Raw genomic sequence first — 20805 nt, 5'->3', positions numbered from 1 at the left:
TGATAGTTCTTGTTCAGAAATTAATTTTTTTTTTTTTTTTTTAATTTTCGCTTTACATTAAATACGTTTGCCAATTTTTAATACATAGCTTAGATTTACTTTAAATAAAAAGAGTTGATATTCTTAACTAGATTATTTAAGTCCCAGCACTTAGGGTGATAATAATGTGGTTTTATTGAATGTATTATATAAGGCAATCGTAATAGGATCCAATCACCTCCTGAAAACTATTCCTCATTTTCCAACCTTATTCGTAAACAACAATCCAATACAATTCCATCCATATGTTAAAAACCTTGGTGTCATCATCGACAAAACTCTCTCCTGGAAAAACCACGTCTCCGATATTTCCCGTCGTATATTCTCCACCCTAAAGCGTTTAAATTATCTTCGTCACTTACTTCCTTATGAAACTCGTAGGCTCCTGGTCATTTCCTTAATATTCCCCCACTTTGATCATTGCTGTGTGGTTTACGGGGGTGTCTCTCAGGAGACCTCGATGCAAAATTAAAACGGTTAAATAATTACTTTGTAGGATTCATCTTTGGGGTCCCCAGAGACCCCTCTGTCACCCGATTTTATGAAGAGTTAAAGTCGCTTTACCCTCCTTCCGTCGTAAATATTTTCTTGCTTACTTCTTCTACCAAGTTATCCAATCCCGACGTCCATCGTACATTTCTGATATCCTTCAATTTAAATCCTGCATTCCCGCAATACCCGCTCACGGCCTTCAGACTGTAACTGCCCATCAAACCGCAGCCTTTGGTAGATCTTTCCTCATCCGTTCCTCTTACCTATGGGATTCTATTTCTTCCTTTATTCGAATACCCTTCTAATCTTCAAATCCTGTATCTTTGACTACATTCTGTCCACCCAATTCCGGAAGAATAACAATTGAAAGTTTCAAACAAGGTTTATATATTTTCTGTATTTCGTATTTTCGTTTATACTAATAAATATGTATATTAGCAGAAATTTTGTACCTTTTCATTTATTATTTTTAGTCTAATTGTATTCGATTTTTATCATTTTTTTTTCTATTTATTTATTATCAGAAGTGTTAATATTCTTATTTTATATATTCTGTGACTTATAGTTTTGTTTTATTTGTTCTATTCTTATTTTATACATTCTGTTAACTATTGTTGTTCATTTTTATCTTTTCAAATTCATTATTTTATTATATTTTATGACGTTTTATAATTTCTTTTTTTTATTTTACTCTAAGGCTCTAAAGCCTAATTTTGACGCCTGTATATTATTCAAAGGGATCAATAGCAAAATAAATAAACAATATTATTATTATTGTTATATATGTACTACAAACATATAATCAAATCTTATAGGGATCGGATTAGGGAATGGTCCGGATTAACAAGGTTCGGATAAGTGAGAGCCCACTGAATTGGTAGTTCATATCATCGGTCCCAGTTATGAAATCTTGTACTATGAATAGGCCTGAAATTGCTATTTTTGTAAATACAATATTTAACAGGAATGTATTGCCTTAATTTTTAATTATACTAATATTATTTTTTATTCTCCAGCTACTTGTCCGTTGTTTACTTTACATATTGGACTCATCTCATTTTATGTATACAGAAAGTTTTAGCCTAATTACAACCTTGTTATAATTTATTTTTGTCTATATAATGATTTGTTGTGGGATATTCAATTTGTTAATGATGTCAACATAATGTTAACCCATTCTTTTAATGCCTGACATGATGTTAAGTACATCATTAATATTTTAATACTCTTTATAGATTCTAAAAGTTTTCTTATTTTATCATCCGATGCTATATATAAAATTTCTACTTTATTAAATTCAAAATAGATATTACTTTGTATACAGGCGCTATGGTTTTGATATTTTTGTAAATGTATACAGAACATGTAAAATTCAACTTCTTCTAATGCAATAATTTGTAGATAAAGTTGATAATGGAGAGTGCATCCTAAAGGTCCTCCAAACATATAAAAATAAATGAGGAGAGAAGTGAATAAATGGGCTTTCTCTCCTTAAAAAAAATAAGTAGTTAAAATCCAGTTTCTCAATAAAAAAAAATAAATTTATAAGAAATTCTATATCGAAAAGATCCAACCGGTATAGTACAGTTAATCTAGAAGTAATTTTAGGATAATTTCTTTCATTGGATTCTAATGTAAAAATATTTGCAAATGATAGTAAAATTCCTGCGCTCCCTGAGAGTGCCAGAATATGCCAGATTATTCAAAATGGCCCCCATACATTCTTAAATTTATAGCCAATAACCCCATATTTATTACAAGTAGCTTGAGTATGTAACATAGTGAATTTTAAAGGATTAAATTGCGCATATTTTGGTTTAAAGATGAAATATACGTCCATACACATCTTTAATACTGAGAGCAAACTTTACCGGAAGTTGAGCAAAGGTGCCAGTGCCAGTTTTAGTGCAGTGCATTATTGATTATTTTTTCTAAATTATTGTGTTTCTTATTTCTATAAATAAAAAAGTTTACCCATTAAAAGTTTCCGCTGTTGTAATTTTGATTTTTTACACTTCCATATAATATACTTCAGCAAATATCATCAATAATATTCTTGGGAAAATAATCATTAATTTATGGATTATTTAACGAATTTTAAATTGAGTCCCTTCATGTTTAATATTTTCCGATATCGAGTTTTTCAAACATCAAAATTTTTTTTCCAAACAAGTTAATAATTAATGAATTATCACATTAATTGGTGAAATAAAATTAAAATTAGGTTGTTTTTTTTTACAGCGAAGCTTATAAAAATTATTACACCATTATGGCATTTAACTGCGAACATTGAAAATGTTAATGCTGAGTTATATCTTAACAAAAGTACAATATCATAGGAACTTAAAATTAACTGGCACAGAGGTGTGAATTACAGATCAATCTTAAGGCAGTTCCCCTATAAAGTAGTTTGTCATTGACATCTTCGTAAGAGTAGCAATGATATTGAGTTCCACAATATTTGATATGTATTCACATAGTGTTCATTTCTAGCTGTTCGGTAAAAATATTGTAGTCAGAAAAACTTTATCTAGGAAAATATTGAACGTAAAGAGAGGCCAATTTGAAGCTTGAGCCATTACAAAAATTATTCAGTTCTTTATTGCATTGGATACGAATGGTTTACAAATACAATAGATTAAATACATTTATGTATACTTATGTTTTAATTTTATAATTTATGCTAACGAAACCGAAATTTCCTAGAGTGACATTTTACTGAAAATTGGCCCCAAAAACGAGAGCTTGGAAAAATATGTTTAAAATACTTTTATACTATTTGCTTAAAATTGTTGAGGTAAAAAAACTTCCAAAATGAATGCAATCTATTCTACATTTTTCATTGTTCTACTGTAAAAATGTCAAAAATATAAATTGCACAGCACTGGCTAACCACAGCATTTAAACCATAATTTTAACTATAAAATCCCACAATAATAGACATGACACAAAATGCTAAAAGCAGGTTTCTTGAAGCAATTCATATAACAAAAAAAAATATAACCCTATAAAAGATAGGGTGAACTATAAAACAGACATAAAACATTCAAATACACATTATGCTGATATAATAAAGAGATTAGCCTTATAAATATTTTAAAAAATCAGGGGAAATATGTGAGAATAAAATGGTCCAATTATTAAAAATCATAAATTTTAACTTAAATTACACAATAGATTATAATTGGATATATCAATAGGGAGATAATAAAACAGCATATCGGACATGTTGATATAGTCCAAAGAGGTAATGTCTAATATAGAACATTGGTTTGTGCTACAGAGAAGATGAATGTACCAATAGTTAAAGCCAGTACTTTAAATAATGTAGTATAAAACCATTTTAACAATGATTATATAGAGGACATGATTCCAATATAAAAATTGAAAATATGTGGTAAATATGATTACAATAATTTTAAATATACACATATAACATAGATAAAAATTGTTGACAAGAATAATTTAATTTTAGGATTGTAAAGGTGCATGAGTATGAGAAAATTGTCCCGAAACGTTGTGCAATGAAAAATATAGAATAGGTTATATTCATTTTGGAAGTTTTTTTACCTCAACAATTTTAAGAAATTAATATAATCAAACTTCCTGAAAAGAAAATCCAAAATTTTATATTATTATTCTCAATTCTATACAACAAAATATTAACAGAGTGAATTTTAAGTCATTTAAGATTAGGTATCCAAATATTAGAGAAATTTTTTTAAAATGTAGATTTCTGTTAGACCTACTATGCGTCATGGTTATTTACACAACGTGCCAAGATGCACCTTGAGAATGTCTTCAAGCCTTCACCTCTTAGCATGAGACTGATAAAAATCTGAGTAAATATTATATATAAACAATTGAAACAATGGTTTAAAAAAAATCTCTTAAATGCTTATTTTAAACAATGCATCATAGGCATTATTCGTAATAGCCATAAATAAATTCATCTTCATGATACGATAATTAAATTTCTTCATTTTTATGATGTGACTGATTACATAAATTACTGAATTTGCATGATTTACATAAGCCCCAGGTGTCCTTTATTCTTATTAATATATTATACATGTATATTATAATGAATATATGATTAATTGATAAATGTCAACCAGCATTAAAATGATTATGTTTATCTTAATACGATATTTTTCCCGGTAATTATGCCTTCGTAAAAGCATCATAATCATAAAATAAATTAAATATTAATTTTTTTTACGCTCAGTTAACAGTTGCCAGCTTTTAATGTTTTAATGAATATTTTTTAATCTATACTCAAATCATTAACGACCTTAGATTGGCGGAAATAAGCAACAGTGGGTCAAAAAAGTATTGGCACATCATATTTTTTCCTTTTCATTCTTAAAGCATGTAACTCATAATTCAGTAATAAATTTTATTTTTGAATAGACATTAAAAACCATTTATATAGCCAAAATATCCTATTTATGTAAATAAAAGTCATTAATACATTGTTATCATTCCTTTTGCATCATTTATAGCTTGCAATCTTCTTTTCAACGAAGAAACAAAATTTTCCGTGACCTCAATGATATGCAATTTTTTCCCATTCATCTAACAGGACATATTTTAACACATTTTTTGAAGAAATTTTTCGTTTTCTCACCTTCAAATCCAAAATATACCATAAATGTTCGGCGACTGAGGAGGTTTTTCCAATTTTCTCCGAACATTATACAACAACCATCCCATCGTTTTATTGGCTGCATGTTTTGGATCGTTTTCTTGCTGAAATATCAACTTATCCTTCAATCCTAATTTTTCAGCACTGGGCAGCAGATTATGTCCCAAAATCTTTACATACCTTTGAGCATTCATTGTATTATCAACAAATACTAACTTTTCAACTCCGTTTGATGCCATGCTGTTCCAAACCATCACATTACCCCCGCTGTGTTTTCCTCTACACAACCTTTCGTCTATCTGAACCGAAAATGTTTATTGCTCTCATCAGAAAATAGAACATTTTTCCACAAACTCCTTTGGTTTTGTTACATAGAATTTTTTTTAATTCAACCCTTTTTCTAAGATTAATTTAACTAATAATAGTTTTCTTCCTTTGTGCTTGCCCGTAATAATTAAAACTATGAATTGCATTTCTTACGTCTTGAGCGTCGGGAGTCGACGGTATCTCTCAGTATGCTGCACGCCGAAATTGTTTGATTATTTTCTACTAATCGACGAATATGCCGTTTTTCTCTTGACTTCAACTTTTGTGTCCGGCCTGATCTTGGTTTGTTTAACACAGAACAAGTTCCTTAATTTTTTTTTATGATGTTCCTAACTAAACTAAAACTAATTCCTAATCTTTCACCTATTCGTCGATAACTGAAATTTTTCCTATGTAATTTCATCACTTTACCGCGAATGGAGAAGGAACGTTCAACAGTTTTGCACATTTTAAAAATTTATTATTTTTAGTCTAATTGTATTGAATTTTTATAATTTTTTTTCTTTTTATTTATTATCAGAAGTGTTAGTATTCTTTTTTTATATATTCTGTTACTTATGGTTTTATTTTATTTGTTCTATTCTTATTTTATATATTCTGTTAATTATTGTTGTTCATTTTTATCTTATCAAATTCATTATTTTATGACGTTTAATAATTTCATTTTTTTTTATTTTACTCTAAGGCTCTAAAGCCTAATTTTGACGCCTATATATTATTCAAAGGGATCGTATAAGGAAATGTTCCGGATTAGCAAGGTTCGGATTAGCGAGTCCACTAGATTGGCAGTTTACATCATCGGTCCCAGTTATGAAATATTGTACTATGAATAGGGCTGAAATTGCTATTTTAGTAAATATAATATTTAACAGGAATGTATTGCGTTAATTTTTAATTATACTTTTTTTTTTAAATGTATTCGTTTTGTTACGTAGAATTTTGCAAATTCTAGCCTTTTTCCACGATCAGTTTCACTAAAATACAATGTTTCTTCCTTAGTGCTCGCCCGTAATAATTAAAACGATAAATTGCACTGTGCTGCACGCCGAAATTGTTTGATTATTTTCTACTAATCGACGAATATGTCGTTTTTCTCTTGAATTCAACTTTTGTGTCCGGTCTGAGCTTGGTTTGTTTAACACAGAACCTTAGTTCCTTATTTTTTTTATGATGTTCCTAACTAAACTAAAACTAATTCCTAATCTTTCACCTATTCGGCGATAACTGAAATTTTTCCTATTTAATTTCATCACTTTACCGCGAATGGAGAAGGAACGTTCAACAGTTTTGCACATTTTAAAAAGAATAACCACAATAATGACTGAACTCTACTATTAGACTAATCTCACATTAAAATATTGGACTATGTTCACTACGATTGTACACATAGTATTTATAGTATAGTAGTATCACATAGTATTTATAGTATAGTAGTATCACATAGTATTTATCGAATTAGTCTTTGTTTTAAAAACGACATAACTGTGCCAATACTTTTTTGACTTACATTTTTACAATTTATTTTCCTCATTCATTTCTTACTTAATTATTCTATTTTTTTGGTATATTTATGGTTTTTAATTTCTATTCAAAAATAAAATTTATTACTGAACAATAAGTTACATACTTTAAGATGAAAGGAATATGGTCCGGGTGCGGTCAAGAAAAACTCAAATAGTAGAGGTATACTAATTTAATGAGCCAACGTTTCGCCCCACGTTGCAGGGCTTCTTCAGGGCTATTTTGACGGCAGTCAAAACTAAAAAATAATTTTTAAACATACTCATTAAATTAGTATATTTCTACTATTTGAGTTTTTCTTGACCGCACCCGGACCATATTCCTTTCATCTTCACACACGGTCAATCAATAATCTTCCATTACATACTTTAAGAATTAAAAGAAAAAAAACAGCGTATGCCAATAATTTTTTGATCCTCTGTACATCTCAAAAACATTTCTCCTATTTTATCATTTAACTTTTTTGCAACTGTTTCCTCAATATTAACCGTTCAAGTTATGCTTTCTTAATTATTCTGATACATAAAATAATATAAAATGTAAATTAAAACCGTCACATATATGGACCATCAAGAATTTATTTTTGATATAAATACAATAAACCATTTTTTTTTTTTAATATCAGCTAGAATTTAAAAGTTAATATTTTATGTTTTTCTTTTTATTATCTCATTCATAAAATTATATTTGGGAGAATGATTAATTTAATGATAACTAAACTAAGAAATAATTCATATTTCACAAGAGTTTACTGAAATTGTAAGGAGGTAATAAATTACTTTAAGGAATGCGACATTTCAGGGGCAGATAAGTGCTATAATTCATCAATAATATCTTAAGCCTTATCTGGACAGTTTATTTTATCTCACCAGATATATCCTTTCTAGTTTTTTAAATATATTTTTCCTGTTTTCTGAAGGATATTTAAATATTGTTTAATTCTGGTAAGAAGTATTTATTTCCTGGTAAAGATTAGAGATGGGATGTGACGCGTTAGTGGATGACTAAAGATTTGAATGGTTATAGTACAAGAGCAGGGAAGAAAAAAAAGGCAGTTGTTTCACCCCAATTTTTTATTACTTTAATGAAAACTATGTATAATTACTAGTCAAAACTGATGAGTCTGCCAAGTATAGGTAGGGGGAATAAAAAATGGCGGGTGTTTCAAAACCTAAAAAAACATTAATTTTTCATTCGGAGTTCTATATCTTAAAAACTACCTACAACACTAGAAAATCTAAAAGAACATTATTTAAAGGAGAGTAAATTTTCTGAAATATTAGCCCTAATAGTGTTATTCACGTTCAATAGTTTCTGAGATATAGCTTTTTAAAAAGCAACATTTCTTAAAAATCTACTGAAAGATTAGTAGTTAGTTAATTTATTTTGAGAAATCTATATCTCAGGAACCATTCGACGTATAGATGTCTATTAGCACTCAAATTAAAGCTAGTTTAACGTACTATAAAGTAGTTTATGACCTTTACCTTCGTAGGAATAGCATTTTTCATGATATTTCCTAAAATAAATTGATTTGTTGTGCTCGGACTATAAGTTTGAGTTTTAAAAAACCATAGGATTTTCAGAAACCATAGGACGATACAGATGTCTGTCAGCACTCAAATTCAAGCTAAATAAATTTACTGTAAAATAGTTTCTTATGTTTATCTTTGTAGGAGTAGCAGTTTTTCTATACCAGTCAAATATCGTGACAAATTAAATTCACAAACTGTTAATTTCTAGTTGTTCGTATAAAACGTTGGATTTTTGAAAAAATATATCTCTAGATCCATAAGATGCACATATTTCTGCCAGCACTCAAACTAAAGGAAATCTAAATTTTTATAAAATAGGTTATGATACTTATCTTCGTAGGGGTAATAGTTTTTATGATATCCGCATATGAATACAAATTTGGCAAATGAAAATTTGTCCGAACACCTATAAATCAATTTATTTGAGCAAATTTCATGAAAACTACTACATTTTAAACTCATTAGGCTCATTAAACTAGCCTTAATTTGAATGCTAATAGACATCTGTACGTTAAATGGTTTTTGAGATATAGATTTTTCAAAATAAAGTCACTAACTACTGATATTTCAGTACATTTTTATGAAATGTTCCTTTTTAAAAGGCTATATCTCGAGAACTATTGAACGTAAATAGGTCTATTAGGGCTTACATTTTAGCAAATTTACTCTACTTTAAATGATGTTCTCTTAGATTTTCCATTGTTATTGGTAGTTTTAAAGATAAAGAGCTCCGTATGAAAAATTAATTGTTTTTAACGTTTTGAAAAAAACGCCATTTTTTATTCCCACTAGGTGTGCTTGTCATTGTGCTCATCAATTTTGACTAGTAATTATATATAGTCTTCATTAATGTAATAAAAAATTGGGGTGAAAAAACTGACTTTTTTCTCCTCTTGGGCTCTTGTACTATAATCGCAAAGGTGTAGCTCAGAGACATTTCTATGGGGGAATCACGAATTAGTTACCCTTACGATTGATAATTTTAAACAGAAATAACTGTACTAATATGTTGTAATGTTAATCATTTTGATTTAACCTGCACCTATTCTTAAATATTATTATCTCAGCTTAAACTTTAGTTTTGGAGCACCAACTTGGGTTTTTTTAAAGGCCGTGACGAAGTAAATAAATTTCGGATAAAATTTATATCAGGATTTGATAAAATTTATACCAATTGAAAATTTACCAAAATTGGATTAGCTATAACAGATGTGCACGTCACATGGATTCGAATTATAACCAACAGAACAACAGATATCTTGATGCTATCTAAATTTCTAAAATGAAATTTATTAAGTACCAATATGGATGGGCCAAGAATACCCCAAACTATATAGTTCGACTCGAGACAGGTATAAGTCTTCTAAGTTCAAAAGTAATAATACAGGTAATCAACTACTGGTCCAAACTGTCATTGATGTTAGAGAAGAGACTCCCAAAACTATGTTGCAACAGGCTAAGGATGCTTGATGCAGAAAACCCTGATGTAGAATACAATACAATTTGACCTCACAAGTTAATACGATAGCCAACCAATATGGATGTAGAAATGAGTTTAATACTTCATAACAAAACGGAATATTGAGACATAAAGGTGATATTCCTGAAAAAATCCTGAACCACAACTTCTCAACTGACATTGATAGAGCATTGAACTCAAACATTAACCCCATATTCTGATCACTCTGCAGTTTCAACCTACTCAAACCTAAAGTATATCTATCATATAGGCTAAATAAGGTGCATATTATAAAAAAAAAATAAGGTGCATCAGCCAACCAAGAGTAGGAAATCCGAAGCACATCAAACTATACCACGGAAGCAAAACCATCACTTTCAAGGCAAACGAACTCTGTCCATTCTACAAAAGCTATTTCAATGGTTTGTACCACATCCTCCTACATTGTCCACCTTTAAAAGAAAATAGACAATAATTTCATCTTAAACCCACCCATATCCGTATCTTCCGACCTAAAAAACATCAAAAATATATTGAACATATATAGTGAAGCCAAATTGAACATACTCTATATTTATATTGTAACAATATGTAATAAGTTCGATTTTGTAAATGGCATATTAATAGTAACATGTAAATAGTTTTCGAAGCCAATTAATATCTTTACTTATAATACGCTTTATTTAAAATAATTTTCATTATTTTAAGTTTAAAATTTTCATTATTTAGAGCAGTTAATTTATATAATATAATTTTGTTTACATCTATTTATATGTAGATATTAACACACATAAATGCTACAAAATATCTACTCTAGAAAACACTTACAAAATATTTTACTTGGGAACATATTTCAGTCACCATGACCTCCCCGGATTAATCAGCGTACATATATAGTGAATGGAAAGATCGAATGTTTGTTATGTTATTCTATTAATTAAAAAGAAATCTTTGCAAAATTTAATTTTGTTTTATTGAATTATTTTTTAATTGATTTTTTAAAATAATTTTTACACTAAAAAATGTCAGTAGGACCATGTTTTACAGGTATAACGCCATCTGTAGAATATGTTTTGAATTTTAACTTTTATGTCATTGTTCTATTAATCAAGAAACACATTGTGTGTGTGTGTGTGTGTGTGTTAAATTATTAAATTTTGTATTTCATTCTAAACATTGCCATCCTTATATTGGCATTATTATAATTACCTGAATTTTAATTGTAGGCGCATAATTGGCTCCCATTTTTCTGTCTCCAACGCCTCCTGGCCACGCCCTTATGAAATTTGGATCGGCCATAAGTGACACCGCTTCGGCATCAGATGAGGTCGCGAAGTAGGGTCCTACAGGGCAAAGTATTGTGTAGAGCAGTGCTGATTCTGAAGACGCAACTCCTAACGATGGCTGTAACCAAACAACGCTTAATTAGTAATTAAGTTTTAATTTTACTAAAGTGATTTAATTGTTTTCAACTGTAGGTAATGAGATAGATATTTATAAAGCTGTTTAAAAAAATAAAATAAATATAAATTTTTGCCAACCCCTGGCGTACTAACCAAGAGACCGCCGAAAAATAAATATTAAATGCCCCAGGTGGGAATGGAACCCACAACGTTCCGAACCGAGCGCTCTGGGACCTATGCCCCAACCCGCAAGGCCGTCACGTCCCATGGTATTTGATAAAATAATTGATAAAACTGAATTGGACCATCTGCAAACTAACATTATCGATTTTCCCGAACTCATATTTAGTTACAATCAAGAGATAAACACTGAACCAAATTAGTTTTTTACTTTTATTTAGTGATAAATGGAATATATCGTAAGAAGTAGCATAGATCAAAAACGAAAAGTCTTACGAAAATGATATTACATATTTAAGGCGGGTATATGCCTGGGATGTTACATCTTTTTTGATAATATCGACTGGCCAGAAATTCCTCTTTATAGAATCGATTTTTTTTCTCAAAAACATATCAAGCTATTTTTATTTAAATCGGTATATCTATGCACAATCTAGTGATATTTAATATCAGATAGGCATTATTTTAGTTGAAAGGTTTAAATGCCAAATGTTTGAAATACCATTAATTTTGTTCATATGATATAAACAATCATCTCTTATTGTTAGTATTAATTATTATTATTATTATTATTATTATTATTATATGGGCGACAGACCATGGAGGTCTAAGTCCTAGCGCAATCTATTAAGATATTAGAACCAGCCAGAGTTGTGAGTGAGTTTTGTATTATTTTATTCTTGAAAAAAGCCCGGGTGGCACCGGGACTCGATCTGACAACCTGTGCGTTGGTAGACTGGTGCGTTGCCACGATGCCCCCTCTATTAGTACTACTACAAACTGGAAAATATAAACTGTAAAAGAATTTGATAATTAGCCAAAGGAGGAATAGTGACAGCAGTTTAGATACTGGGAAATCGGAGACAGCCGAAAGTTCCAGATCCCTCCCGATCCTGGTCACGGGTTTATGTACACGGGTTTGTTATATGTTGTTAAACTATTGAATTTTAGACAGGAATAAAGTTGACACTCCTTTTTTTGCATCTCTAGAAACCTTTAAATATGTATTCCTAAGCATTTTACATTATGCCTCTATTTTTTTTTACATAGTTACAATCATATTATTGTTTCTTTTGGCCAATTTAAAAGAAATATGAAAGTACTCACACACCTCTGTCCCTACGAGAGTAGGCCTGATGTAGAGGCTGGCAGCTTCCGAGTGCGGCACCCACTCCTGGTCGATGGAGATCAGCCTGCACAGACACTTGATCATCTCTTCAGCGTCGAACTGTGGAAGGCAGGAGCGACTCGCTGAAAGGTTCATCCTAGCCATGTTCAGCTCTGGCCTGAATATCCTTATCTTACCGTCCTTTCCTCGGAAGGCCTTCATCCCTTCGAAAAGCTTAACAGAAATAATTTAGTTCCATTAATGATTTAGTCTTAAAAATAATACTGGGCCACATAAGGAGACTTAAATAAGGATGCCTTGCATATAAGAAAGTCCATAATAATAGGGAATGACAAGATACGTAAGAAATAGGACTTAAACCAACATAACATTTTATAATTAAGATAAATCCGTTAAAAAGAGAAAACTACAAATTTTCGCAAAAAACTACAAAACGACGTAAAAATTTACTATTTATTATATTTGTAGTATTTTATTATAATTTATAAAAAAAAAAAAATTAATAAATAAATCTGTTCAACTACAATCGATGAAGGGTCAGGGGTGCAGTACTTAGTAAGCAAGTACTGTTATTAGATCAACGGTTGTGCAAGGAGGATTTGGTTAGTAATTAATGGTACTCATGAGGCTGGGTGGAACCAAGGGGGTTACCGAACCCACAGAGTTGACTCACGGCTACAACAACAGTTAAAAAATAATCTGTCACAGAGATATTTGAACAAGTGTCCTTGGAGTTAGGAGCACTTTACCGAAAAAAAAAACAATAATAATATTTTTATACAAGGAATAAGACAGAAGAAACCTGAGCTTAATTCCAGGGACATCTCGTTTTGTTTTGTTTCCTAACTAATAAATATAAAAAACAAATATCCAATAGTAAATTATAATAATAATAATATAAATATAAAATAATAAATATCGTTTTGTTTGATAAATAATTTTTTCTTGCTTGGACAAAGTTTCTTCTAAAATGAAGGGAAAATTCTGAATACAAAATAACAACAAAGTTACTATCTTCGTTTATTTAATGACGAAATATAATTTCGAAATAACGTAAATTTTCTAACGAATTTTAAATTCAATTCTATTTGTAATTTAATACGTATATGCACGTAATGCATACTTTTTTTTAATATAGGTTTTACATTCATATTTTAGGGCATTTGTCCGTTGTAGATGAATGAAAAGTGCTGATGTGGTATAAAATTGATGACTGTGTTTGCGGTGGAGAGGTTTCGATATAGTATAGGTTCGAATGCGTTAAAATGTACTTTGTTGCCCAGTACCTATGTTAAATTGTCCATTAGAAGAGGTGTTCGTTATATAGAGGTCTTCTTCAGTAAAAGAATTTCTGTATAATGATTGTTTAAATACATTTGAGTGAAATTTTATAGCCTTTAAATCAATCAGATAATTACTTTATTGTTAACATCAGTAAGAGAGAGAACTCGGTTATAATAATAGGAATATAATAGGTAATAAAGGTTTAAAGTTGAATTTTATAGCAATTATGTTTTTTATTACATTACCTAAATATATTTTTTACTTTACTATTTTTTTTTTTTAGTTACAACTTCTTATCAATTCATTTAATAATTGAAATCTATTAGATAATGTAGATTTTTAGAGAAAATGGAATAATGATTTGTAAGAAAGATTCATGAACCCTAAATTTGATTCTAAGTTAATTAAAAAAAAATTAAATATACATAAAGAAAACAATAAGATAAAATTAAACGATACAGACTATTAAAATATCTAAGATCATTAGCAATGCAATCAATTACAAAAACAGAGTTTAAACACTTCGAAGACCATTCTAAGGGATAATAAAACAGTTTAATAGCTCCACACCACTTATCAAAGAAAAAACAATTAGTATAGGCACAACAATAAATAGAAAATTATATGTTACTAAAAAATCGGTAATAAATAATACAGGGTAGTGAGAAATAGCTTTAATAGTCACAAACATAACAACATTCATAGTAAATCTTACAGGTCATCGATTCTTGATGTTTTATACGTACGTTTTGACCAGTTAAGTTCTTTTTGAATACAAAAGCTTAATTAACTATTTATTTCAATTAAAAAAAAAATAATATGGATATAATTTGCTATAATAATAATGTATATAATTTGTTAGGATTCATTGCAGTATACATGAAGATTTTAAAAAATGAGTTTCTAAATAAAGAATTTTTAATAGAAAAGATATATTCAATACACCCAACCAGTTAACATTAAAAAAAAATGTTAAAGATGGCCTGTTAGGAGGCTAAAACAACTCCTTAGGTTTTAAAAAATTATAAAACATTAATTAATTAAAACTTGCTTAGGATTACAAATAATTAATTACATAAACTTTTGCTCATAATAGTGACAAGGCTTAATAAACCCAAAAGTTTGATGCCGTCACCACCCACAATGTATTTTTTATGTATATCTGTGAATTAGGATACACAGATATATATACTACACATGTATTCACAGTCCTCTACTAACAACTACATTTCTTGGTAAGGCTTAACCATACAGGAATATTGATTAAGCAGAAATCGATAGCAGTAATCTACGTAAAACTGCAATAATTCATAAAATCAAAACTAATTCCTCTGATTTTTTTTTTTTTTTTTTTTACAAATTATTTAGAAAAAGAATTATTACTTTATTACTTATGAAATAATAAAACGTCAAATTAAAAATTCTAATCGGACTATAAGTATAATGTAGAATGTTTATATGATTTTTTTTAATTAGGTTCATGAAAATCAGCAAACATTAACATAAAAACGGAATCAAATTAATTGATTAATATTTTATACGTATATAAAACAAAAAGCATATGAAAATACCAAGTCGAAATTGAGAAACATTAAATTTATTGAAATAGGACCAGCACTTGTATAAAAATAATTAAGATTTGTTTTATCATTTTCATAAAAATTTTATCATAAATTTCCTCCTCCGTTAATTTTCTTATATATATAATCTTATCACTTCGAGATTGGTTTTATTGTTAAAATAAAATAAATTGAATCCAATTAAGTCTCAAACACTTTTTATTTATACATTAAATGTTCAAACTGGCTATCCTCAAGGACAATATATTAACTAACAGATTTTATTATATACTCATTATTAACATTTTTTTTTAGTAATTTATTAGCAATGCTATTTACAACTGTATAAAATTATATACAACAAGTAAATTTGCAATTAAATATAAAATAACATAATGCAAAATTGTGGAGAATCTACCCATTGATAGAGCTCCAATTACGTCAATAGAGAAGAAGATCTCGGAGCCATTTTCTTTTCAGACTCCTAGGGGGATCATCAGGTATTGAAGGAGAAGGCAGGTCAGAAAAAAGTGGGTTTGGGTAGTTGGGGAATTCATCATGGAAGGATTGGTATCTGGTTCTGGCCAAATCGGCAACGTATTTAACATTGAGGTCCTGATGGATGACTTGATTTGTGGCAAAGTAAAGAGCATTAAGGATTTTACGACGGATTTTGGACTGTAAGGATGGGATACGAGAGGAATTCGATGGTTTAGTGGACCCCCAAAGCTCAACTCCGTATGTCCCGATAGGCCTTATTATAGTCAAGTAGATCAGTCTTTTTTAATGGATTGGAAGTTTAGACCGTTATTAAGAATTTTAAACAACATTATTACAAATAAATTAGTATACCTTAACTATAAATTCACAACTCTCATCCAACTATTATATTTTTTTGCAGGCTTTTCTTTCCAGATCTAATTAAATTTATTACTTCCACATAAATAATATTGTATGACAAGTGAGTGATAATTGTGTTAAGTTAATCTGTAATTAAACGTTTTTAATTTAAATGGAAAAGTGATAAAATAGGTAATTAAGGTAATATAACATAAGGTAAGGTAAGCTTATTAATAAATTAATATGATTCCCTTTTGTTTTAATGTTTTTATAGGTTAATTTGACTAAATTTAATTAGAGCTGGGCAGAATAGCCTGCGAAAATATTTTAATAGTTGTATGTGGGATGTGAATTTAGCGCTAAGGTATTCTAATTAAGTATTAATAATGTTGCTTAAAATTGTTAATAAAATATGTTATTTAATTTGAGAATGACCAGGTTGGACATTTAATGTATGAATGAATAGTGTTTGAGACTTAATTAGATACAATTTATTTAATTTAAATAATTGATTTTTATTTTCATTAACAATTTTAATACAGTAATATATTTAAGTAGTTGTACAAACACGGATTTTTTTTAGCATCAATATTTTATTTATTTATTTTTCGTTCCTTCACACTTTAGACGAAAAAAACCGTTAGTAAAAATAAATATATAGAGAAATCTATCTTCAGAGAAAATTTTAGATAGTTAAAAACATTTATTTCATCATATACTAATCCGCTGTAATAAGAACTGGCCTAAAATTACTAAATTTTTAAATTACTGCTAACTAAATTTCTAATAAAAGAAAGAAACATTATATAACAATCTATTATACTTTTTTCTTTTTTATTGGGGGGGGGCAATAATTTTATAGCTCAATAATATGAAATACCTCCTACACCCCCCTTTTTGGAACCTCTATTTCTAAAAATCATGCCCTGGGAATATAATATAGGTATTATCTGATTTTTTCTCTTAAATTTGAAAGAACTTGAGTCAGTTGGGGGGGGGGGTGAGAAACAGAAAAAAATTAATCATAAATATTAATATTATAAGGCAATAGCAACAAATCAATCTAAAATAAATTCTTCATTTCACAAAACGCTTCTTACTGTTGAAACGGATTCTGAATAGCACTGAGATCAGATTTCGCTGTTGCTAGAATAAAATAGTTGCCATTTTAAAAATGCTTCCTTGTCATAATTTGAGAAACACTATTAAAAATTCATACTATGAAATTGTTTATCAATAATTTATAGTACAGCTTTTAAATATTTCCAGATTAAATAACTAAATAATTAATAATTCAATCAGGGCTTGGTTCTTGTTTAAGAATTTATGGACCAGTTTCGACACATATAATTCTTATTACGAATAAATCTTATTCATTTGAAAATTTGTTATTTTCCTCTAATCTGACTAAGATTGTCCGATCTATGGGAGGTATTTTAATATTATACGATTCTTGTGAGAAAATTTAGACTTCGGCACACTTCATCTATTTATACATATCATGTTAAAATTCTACACTATAAATTGTACAGACTTTACATGATATACATAATACATTAGGGGTATTCATGATCTTTAGTTTAACATGTTAAAGCGTGTTAAATGGAAAAACTTATGTTAAATGAAGAAATATTTCCTCCTTTTACCATGTTAAAACGATATAACATATAACATGACAGAGAGTCTGTTAAATGGAGAATGACGTCAGCAAACAGACCAGCTGAGCTCGTCACCGTTTTGTTTGTTGTTGTGTTAGCTTACTTGCTCGTAGTTTATGTTTTGATTGTGTTAGTATTGTTTTGAATGTTTTTAAAATTAATTAAACAATAAATGACAATAATAATACTATAATGAAAGTTGTCATGTAGTTTGATTCTCTTCCTCACAAGTTAGAAGGTCAACAAAACACTCAATAACCAAACTTTTACATAACTTCTACTTTTCACTCAATTTCGGCATGTTGTAATAAATTATTTTAATTAAAACTTACAAGTAAACAATAACATAAAGTTTTGGAAGGAGAGGTTATAAAACAAGTTACTCAGAAAATCCGCTAGGAGCTCTTATGCATTTAATATATAACATGACTTTAAAAAGGGCTGCTCTCAATCCTATACTTATAACATTTAACATGGTAAAACATTTTACATTTGACACAACATCATGAATACCCCAATTATTTTCTGGATGGCGTTTTACACCAATCCGTAAGAACCCCAATCCCCCCCTCACTATATGCAGGATGTCGTTCAACTCGTTCCTTTAACACCATTTCTGGGCAACTAACAAGGCCTTTTCTTTTATATATAAATGATTTTCATTTAAAAAATTAAATACTTTTTTTTTTATAATGCAATCATACCTAGAGGAGAATATGTAATTTATTCATTATTACCATTTTATTTTACATACTAATCTAGGCTTGTTTAAGGATCACTTCCCTTATAACAATTAAAATTGCTTGAAATATATGTTCATCATATTGAACGAGAGTCTGCAGAATTGAAGTAGACGTGTTAATGAATCAAGAAAGAAAACAGAAGGAACAAGTCAGGTAAATCCATAATATGAAACAAACACTATATTAATATGATTAATCAGAAATTATTTATTCCAACATAAAATGCATCCAAATTTTGAACATTAACAGAACATTATGGCCAAATTCAATTCCCTATTTTTTTTTTCAGTTTAGTTTTTATTTTGTGCGTTAGTTTAATTGTATAAGGATTACTTCCTTGATAATAATTAAAACTGCTTCAAATATATGTTCGCCATATACGACAATTATAGTCACTACTTTAAAAAAAAATAAAGATCTACCTTGCCCTGGTAGACTGCATAGACATATTAGAATACTCTTGTCGGGGTTGTCTGGTCTTAGGCGATTTCTCCAGCCTGATATCTCTTTACAGAAGGCCCACGACAAGGCGTATTCATTATAACTTAGGATCGGCCGTGCCAGAGGGTGAGCCCTGGACACTGACGCAGGTAGAGGAGGTCTGGATAAGAGAGTCTGAGGTAGAGTAACAGTTCTAGTTGCCGAGATGAAGCGGACGGACTAGAGCCGGGGAGAGACGGGAAATTACACTGGTTGCCGAGATGAAGCGGACGGACCAGTGTAACCGTTAAGGATTAGGTTACAATCTTAGTTGCCGAGATGAAGCGACGGACTAAGATTGCTGGAGAGAAGGAAAGGATGTAGGCCAACGTCTTAGGTGAACGTACTGAAAAACACAACTTTTGCGAGATTATATTGGCAATAAACTTCTCTATCTCAAGCAGTGTATACGCCACCTGTGCCATGACTAGACCCCGGATAGGAGGTGGATCTACGATCGATTTGGGGGATTTAGAGTCCCTTATTTATAGGTCTAGTCCATGCGGCTGTGACCGAGAAGCGGTCGGTACATGTCTGCTTGAGATAGGTTCGTGCATTGGATTGTTATCATTTATTATTCATTGTACAGGTATTGCTAACTATTATGTACAGAAATTATTAATATACAAAAATGACAATGTGTTTTTACAAAATAATGCACTATGTACATTTGGGAGCTTCAGTGAGGCTCGAGGTGGAGCGCTCTGGTAAGTTGTGATCGCACCGCTTGCTCCCTCTCGCTACACTCTTATTGAAAATCAACCATCTTTAATTTTTTGGCGTAAGTAGTATATTAAAAATATAATATAAAATCAATTCTGTAGATTTATTCAATTCTACCCATATGGTCCACTAATTCATCTTCCAAATTAAAGTCTACTTATTCTTATTCATTACATTACCAGCCCTGAATCATATTTTTGTTCATGGGTAAAATATTTAGTTCTCCTTAAATTTCCGTGAACATTAAACAACAGGGACTTTCTTAGACTAATTTAAAAGCTTTATTCTGTAAATTCGTTGCCTAAGCAGATTAATTATATTGTTAATCTTTTGTAACTAGCAATTCCACGTACAGTATTCAAATTACTTCATCTACCTTTATAATGTTTATACTGCAAAAGTGAACGCCATTGCAATGGTATTGTATCGTGTCCTTTGGATTTTTTAAAAAAAACAATCCGAAAATCAAGAGATCCAATGAATTTGAAACAGGATAAACTTTAAGCGATGATGGTCTGGTACAGACTTGTAGTTACAAGGGGTAATGAAATGACTAATAAAGCAAAAAAAATAGCAATCTCTACCAGCTCGCAGGCTCGAGAGGGTTTTATCTTATATATAAAGAAACTTCTATGTTACGTAATATAATATCCTTACACCATGTTTTTTAGCAAAATTTTTTTTATTATTTATTTAATGTAATTTACAACTGTACAAAATAATACAATAGGTAAATATGTAGTATGTTTCATATACACTTGAAAATCTTGGGAAGGAACCACCCA

The 20805-nt window shown here is 29.6% G+C and overlaps 1 protein-coding gene across 2 annotated transcripts in view; it reads right to left on the bottom strand.

The window, feature by feature from the left end:
- Positions 1–20805, bottom strand: part of Bcat (Branched chain amino acid transaminase) — an 85510-nt gene that overhangs the window by 15818 nt on the left and 48887 nt on the right. For both annotated transcript variants that reach the window (XM_014437704.3, XM_014437705.3), the window contains exons 4-5: positions 12716–12946; positions 11231–11425 (exon numbers count right to left, since the gene is read on the bottom strand). In XM_014437704.3, coding sequence (XP_014293190.1) covers positions 11231–11425; positions 12716–12946 — 426 coding nt within the window. The remainder of the gene's footprint in view (positions 1–11230; positions 11426–12715; positions 12947–20805) is intronic.

This window comes from Halyomorpha halys, unplaced genomic scaffold (genome assembly GCF_000696795.3).
Source record: "Halyomorpha halys isolate HHAL.00 unplaced genomic scaffold, Hhal_1.1 Scaffold3317.1, whole genome shotgun sequence".
Classification (NCBI taxonomy): domain Eukaryota; kingdom Metazoa; phylum Arthropoda; class Insecta; order Hemiptera; family Pentatomidae; genus Halyomorpha; species Halyomorpha halys.
Note: the sequence above shows the minus strand (reverse complement) of the source record. Positions and strands in the feature narration are given on the sequence as shown.